General features: G+C 36.2%; 1 protein-coding gene across 1 annotated transcript in view; it reads right to left on the bottom strand.

Moving 5' to 3' along the window:
* LOC134742831 (dedicator of cytokinesis protein 4) overlaps positions 1-7,585 on the bottom strand; it is a 92,282-nt gene that overhangs the window by 51,407 nt on the left and 33,290 nt on the right. The window contains exon 5 of the mRNA XM_063676017.1: positions 1,450-1,564. Within this exon, the coding sequence (XP_063532087.1) occupies positions 1,450-1,564 (115 nt within the window). The remainder of the gene's footprint in view (positions 1-1,449; positions 1,565-7,585) is intronic.

The following is a 7,585-nucleotide window of genomic DNA, read 5'->3' on the forward strand; positions in this document are numbered from 1 at the left end:
TAGGAGGAGCAAGGTTTAAAAAAACATCTGAACTTAGACTATTTGTGTTCTTGTTTCGCTATAGTAGTTTATGTGACTGCTACATAATGCCTAATTATGTACAGTTACATACACTGCTTTATCTACACACATATTATAAACTTTCTATGATATATTCACTAACCTCATATTACAGCCGACATTGGGGCATAGTTGCTCTCTGGCGGAAGTCGCGGATATGAGGTGGCGTCTCCGAAATATCTTTATCGCACATTTTACGCAAAACTTTTCCTAGTTACTTTAAAAACAACAAAACAAATTATTTTTTACTTACAAAGTAATTAAAAGATAAACTGCACGTCAAATGGCGGCAAAGAAAACTTTTAACACGCATGTCACGCATCTGTAGTTTTTTTTTAATTCAGAGACAAACTAGAGTGGGGGTCGATTGCCATATCGTTCGATACCAACTAACAAGCGAGATTTGTCAAATTTGTATGCAATTGACATTTCATTTCCAATAAAACGTCATCTGGACCGATATTAGAATAGAGGTCAAATCAAATTTCTTTGTTTTTCAGTGATGTTCGAAATTTGAATAAAATAATATTATCGAAATCGATGTTATTATTTAGCAATAATAACATTTTCAGAGATAAAAAGTTTACTGTAACAAAACAGTTTATCTTAATGTTGGCCATTATTTACGGATTTTGAAGGCATCATAGAGGGTTTATGATACGTGTGTAGATAAAATATGTATATGATTGCGACCGAGATGCGCTAAGATAAATAACACATTAAGTCTGAATACAACTTTAAGACAATTATATTAGCGATTGGGTATAGTGTGTGATCCCGTGAGTAAATAAATATTTAGCTAGGTATATAGATATACTCAGGTACAGATACTATGCAAATTCGAGCACAAAAGGATTTATTCTTGTCTGTGTGTGCGCATCCGTTGCGCATGTACCAATGAATTCACAAGTGGCCCGCTAAGACAGTAACATGTTTCAACAAATATGTGAGATTTATACAATTGCCGATCTAAATCTTTTGTCACAACACATTCAAGACAGAACATTTTATTCATCTGTAGCAACTAGCAAGGTATATTATTACAATTATTACGTTAGGCAATAGACAAAAATATTACACGATGATTTTAGTAACAAATCTCTTGAAAACAACTTGCATCTTCAAGTTTTTAGGCATTGGCACGGACTTTTGTTGCATAGCGTAAGGATGGAACAACCATTTCTTGAAACCCTAAGTGCTTCTGGCCGTAAGTGGTACAGTTAGAGCGAAAAGTAATGCACATATATGAATCGCAGTGGCACGCTCGGCACTTTCTACTTGTACCCTGTACAATTCCACCAGACTCAATGTCCTTCGGCTCCGCGCCGTGGCACCAATTCCAGGCACAGTTTCCTTTAATAAGTATAAATAAAATAAGAAACTACGAACCGCAGCGGCGCGCTCGGCACTTTCTACGTGTACCCTGTATAGTTCCACCAGACTCATGTCCTCCGGCTCCACCGCCGCTGCCCCCCGCCGCGGCACCAGCTCCAGGCCCAGTTTCCTATAACAAACAAACGAAAACTGTAAAATATGCCCTATAATTGCCCCTGCACAGGAGCACCAATCATGAAGACATTTGATATTGCACCGAGACGATATTGCAATGCACAATAATGTTATGAATTATGAAGGAAGTTAAAAAAGTGGATGGGGTAAAAATAAAAATCCTATGCGTAACAGATCGTGATATATTTTGTACATAATATAGATACTAGGGTGCAAAAGTTTTTAAACAAAAAGTACAAAGGTGTTTAGCATCAGATGTTTTGGGTGGCTGAGATTTTTCACGGCCAAACCAAAAACTCTTCAATTGTGTTTATGTGGGTCCTTATTAAAAAAAATATACCGAACGTGTTTAGATAATAATATGATTCTAGCGTCTATAGGCGTAATAGGCCATAAAATAAGTTGAAAAATGATAAGCATTTTCCTGCACGTTGGCCCTTATCCGGTCCGTCGGCGTCAGTTCAAACTTGACAATGGATTGTCAATCTTACTCTAACAATTTAAATTACAATTTAGGAGGGTCGTGTGATCATTAAAATGCCGCTGCTCAGATAAGGGTTAGTGCAATAGATGGATTAGGTCAGTGGAGTCAAGTGTGGTCATTGTGGTAATTGCGCTTACTTTAATTAGATACGACCGTAAATAAAGGATTAGAGGCTCTTCTACCGCGACCGAGCTTTCCGTTTCCTTACCTTAGGCCCCTAATTAGTCAATTGCCCCGAGTGACATTATTTTTATACGACACATTTTATCTAATTTTGATTTGTATTCAAATATGTATTTTATTTTAGTATAAATACAAAAAGGTATTTAAAAATTTAATAGAAACGACACAATTTTGTTGATGAAAACATTGAAAACACATTCAGATAAGGGATTGGTCTGGTGACAGTGACAGTCTGCTGTAAAGTGTAAAACTCACCACTGTCACACCACCATCACCACTCATCACTGTCACCAGACCAATCACACTTATGCTATGTTCCATTTTGAGATTCTTTGGCTTTTACTATACTATTATCTTTTGGGCAGTGAAACCTAAAAGGTCTGAGTGTCGTCTCTAATCCATATAAAGGCAAAGTGTCCCCATTCTCTCTAATGTAGGAAGCCTGTGGTCAAGTTATAGGCGTAGGTATTAGGCGACCGATTTTAACGTAATATCCCCTTAGGTTTTCTGAACCTAATAATGTTGTTTTGGTTAAAGAAAAACAAACGTAAATTGTTATTGTTGTGTTATTCACTTGGAATGCCAACGTGTCATCTGCAGCATTCATTCACCGTGGTCTGGGAAGCCCAAATGCACTTACCTAATGAGGAAAAAACAGGTCAGAATACCTACTTCTTACAGTTCTTGCCGTTAGCCTTATGTAGCTTTAAATGCTTTCCTTTAAAGGAAACTGGAGTTAAAAGCTTTAAAACGCAATCATTCGAAAATAGTTCATATTACGACAAAACTCGATCCGTTTGGCTAATGTATAAAGAAACGTTATGTGTTGAATTTAAATTCGTGTAAATGTAGCTTCGAGTTGGACAGCATTCAAATACCAATTTGATATGCAAAAGCGGTCGTATCGAAATTCTTTGTAAAAAAACCGCAATGTAACCTGTCTACGAAAAGGCTGTGAGAGCGTAATGAATCACTCGAAGAATTATTAAACCGGATACCGCTTTAGGCTGGGCCAATAAAAAAGAGAGGGTAAATATTTAAACACTACGTTGTTAGCTCATCGGATCGTATTTATCGCGAATATTGGTGTTTTTGCCCAGATAATAAATAAGGTATAGTGAATTTAATGCCATAAAATATCTTAACACCATAAAATCAGGATACCTCATGCTTTTTGAATGTTTGTACGTAAATTTAGATCAGCAGTTGAGACAGCTAAGGGATTTTAAAGCATCACGTCATATGAACAGGGTCAAATGGAAAACTAGAGATTTGTCCTAAATTCCATGAGTTACTAAAAAGTAAACATGGTATATTTTTATATTCTTGAATCTCACCTAGTAAGCGGTTTGATACAAAGCAAGTGCTAAAGGAAAATTCTTCTAAGATGACAAAAAAAAGTACGTGACATTACTTGCATTGCTTTTTGCATATCACTTCAATATGACTCCACGCTGGGTCATCACATTAAGTACGTTATCAGTAGGTATCTACATGCCTATAAAATAAGAAAATACATAAGAAGACCTACAACAATGCAATATATTTTTAATTAACAATATAGGCTGTACCTATATAATGTTTACTTATAAATACATATAACGTAAAATGTTTTAGGTGTAGGTTTAGCAAACCCATTTTTAGAATATGGTTATTACTTATTAGAATAATAGTGCGCGGCAACTAATTCCCCTAATTTTTATTAATCTTCCTGTCCGTCCTTGTACAAAAAGGCAGCGCCTAAGTTTGCTAAGTAATTTATTTAAGAAAAACTATTTTAAAGGCCAAATGAGAGGATAATCGGTCACGTAACCGACGTTGTAGTTCGAGCTTTCAATCAAGTCGCGTATTGGTTGGCACACCGATGATCCCTGCTTTGCACCATGCCAAAACAAAACCTATCACGAAGAAATAAAGTTCATTATAGATTGCGACAACGATTCATTTAAAAGGGCGCTGGTACAGGCAAATATCAGTCTTAAACCTTTCACGTTTAAACTAACATTTGAGTAGACCCTTTAATTAACCGTGTTTTATGTGAAATCGTGGAATTATTAAATTTGATTTCGAGAAAGGATGTTAAATAGTCATTTTGCAGAGAGCCAATTTACGTTAAATTGGCCGCAGTCTCGCGGAGACACTGAGACTGAACACTAATTGATGCTATCATGATTTCTTAATCGTATAATCAAGGCGACAATTCATGAAGTCACGCTTATTCCCACGTAAATAAGCATGTATATAGCAAAAACTAAGTAGATGACTCTTTTCGGTTGCCAGATTATAAAATCTGGCCAATGACCCAATGCAAAAAATAACAGGTATAAATGAACTTGTATTTTATAGATACGAGTATAAGCAAATGAGCAAGAACAAGAACCTCAAATTTCCATTCTCCATTGAACACTACACCGTGATGGAGGACAAATATTTGCTAATTATGTGCTCCACTAACTCAACCGGTGTTCATGCAAATATGATCGAAAATCGGAGCCTTTCCGTCGTCTAGACACGCCAAACTAGACCTGTTTCTGTGGCCATATTTAGCCAAAAACTTGAAATATCGAATGATGATGATGCAACCTTTCAGACCTAAAAAAATATGATTGCTGTTGAGCATAATAGGTAAATACCTGCGGTTTATTTGGTTTTATACCTACTCAGTATGATGAAGAACTGAGTTGCAAAAACGCCTTTTCACACATCCGAAAAATATCCAGACGCAGACGAAAAACCAACGCCATTCCAAGTCCCATCGCAGAATATTTGCGGAAAAGTTAAATTACCGAAACCATTACCACACGTTCCTATTAAAAATATATATACTTATCCCAGGGTATGACTAATACTGAGATTAAGACTAATTGTCTCGTGGCTTGGGATGGGACCGATCGGTGTGCAACGGAAAGGTCGCCAAACCAGTTAGTCAAGCGACACTGGAAGATGTCTGGCAAAGCTTGTGGCATACTTGCCAGCTTGCCACCCAATCTAAGTGGTATTATCTGAATGTGTAGATATAGTTCTTGAACTATTATGTAAACGCAACCGTGAGGAATGGAAGACGAAATTCGAAATAAGGAGAAGGCATGATAAAAATTTGTAATGACTAGGGGTGCATTTTACAAGATAGGCAGACCGATAATACTTTTATTAAATTGCAGCAATTACAATGATTTATAAAGCTACAAGTTACAAATTTTACTAGTATTAGCCTAAAGTGAGTAGTGACCAAAACTTCCCTTGCCATTAGTCAAAACGTGTGTCAGTCGCCGTTTTACCCACACCTGGAGGTTCCGTATTGTGTTGCAGAAAGTTTTTTGACATATTTTGGTATTGCATAATGTTACTTGGCAGAAATGTCGTTTGGCAGAATTACCTTTCGCATAGTATCATCAAAGATAGATATAACTCCGTAATAGATGGATACAGTCTAAGGAAAAAACGTGCCTCGAAAATCAAGAAAATTTGATTTTCGTTCAGAGGGCGCTACTAGTTTTGGCCTACTGTCGTATAGATGGCGTTGACGGTTTCGTTTGTTATTTATCAATTTTAACGCATATCAGTGAAAGCACATGGGTCAATATCATAAAAATAATTAATGCAGATTAAAAAAAAACATTTATCTATATTTAAATACATTTTATCGTATTTTTATAAATCTTCATTTTTAGTTTTAAAGTGTGTGGACAGATGGCAGTGAATTTACTGGGGTTACAAAATTTACTATGACAGTACCGCTCTAGTATAAGTTACTCTATGATATAACTCCGTCATCATCATGGTATCATCTAGCATACAATCAATCTTTTACGAATATTGATTTCGCAGATAAAGGTATTGCATAATATTTAGGTGGCATAAAGTTATCAAGTTGAGGCTTCCTCTACGTTGAATGATGACCCTTTGTCCTTTCACGGTTCTACAACTATCAGCATACAAAATTCCATCTAAATCACTTCAGCGATTTAAGCGTGAAGAGGTAACAGACAGACGGATAGAGTATGATGGAATTGCAGTTTGCCTGTTTTTAAAGTGTGTCTATACGGTAAAATAATCAGTAACTACAAAAGTCCGTCGGGTAAATATAAAAAAATATGAAATTAATTTCATAATCTAATGATAGGTATCTTAAAGTTATGTTCTAACCTTATCTATTTTTCTGGTATTTCTTCGTTTTTGTATGAGGTTGCAGTTCTAACCTAACCTACTTTTCTGGCAGCGGTTAGTTATTGTAGACTACAATGTAGAATAACCTAACCTACTTTTATGGCAGCTGTTCGTTTTTGGAGGGAGTCGCAGTTCTAACCTAATCTAGTTTTCTGGCAGGTTTTTTGTAGGAGGTTGCAGTTCCAATTCCAACCTAACATAACCTTCTTTTTTGGCACTGGTTCAAATCCGTTGGGGTCTTACTTAACCCACTTTATTTACATGAATAATGTCAAATAACTATAAAACCCTATTTAATGTCGTACTAACGTACTTAGTGTATCTGTGGCTAATGTACGTTTTTTTTTACTATGAAGGGGAGAATTTTTGCAATAACTCAAAAACGACTAAACTGATCATGTTCGCTATAGTTTTCATTGAATGTCTTTCTTAAGCTCTATATCTACGATTTTTTTATATTTTTTGACCCATTGTTCCAAAGTTAGAGGGGAGGTGGACACACAATATATTTTTCTTTCGGAGCGATTATTTATTTCCAAAAATATTCATTTTATCAAAAAATGTTTGTAGAAGACCCTATTTGTTTTGAAAGACCTATCCAACGATACCCCACACCCCACACTGTAGGGTTGAAGCGAAATAGAAAAAATTACACCCCCACACTACGTAGGGAGGAGGGAGGTACCCTAAGATTTTTTTTTTACATTATATTGTACGACTGTCGGATTTATTGATTTATATATCTATGCCAAATTGAGTTTTCTAGCACTAACGATCACGGAGCAAAGTCTCGGACAGACAGACAGACAGACAGACGGACGGACATGGCGAAACTAGTTGACTACGGAACCCTAAAAAAATCGAAATTTTGTGTGATTATATATGGACGACGCCAAATAATCAACCGCTTCAGGCTTGCGAATAAATATTTTCATCACAATTGCGCAGTAGGTAAGCGTGCTATTTCACGCATGTGCAGCGGGAGTTTTCTCCCACGGGAGTTTTTTTTTTTTAGTATGTCATTAACTCATACGAACCAAGTAGGTTCTAAGTAAAATACTTGTTAAGTCAAGGTATAAAATGAGTTTTACTTTCAAAATACTAACGTTTACAATTTAATTGTTTTGTGAGTCCGTGCCTTCGATGCCTAACAGCCTGTCAAAAATTGACAAGATGGCGGAC

The sequence above is a fragment of the Cydia strobilella genome, chromosome 7 (genome assembly GCF_947568885.1).
Source record: "Cydia strobilella chromosome 7, ilCydStro3.1, whole genome shotgun sequence".
NCBI lineage: Eukaryota > Metazoa > Arthropoda > Insecta > Lepidoptera > Tortricidae > Cydia > Cydia strobilella.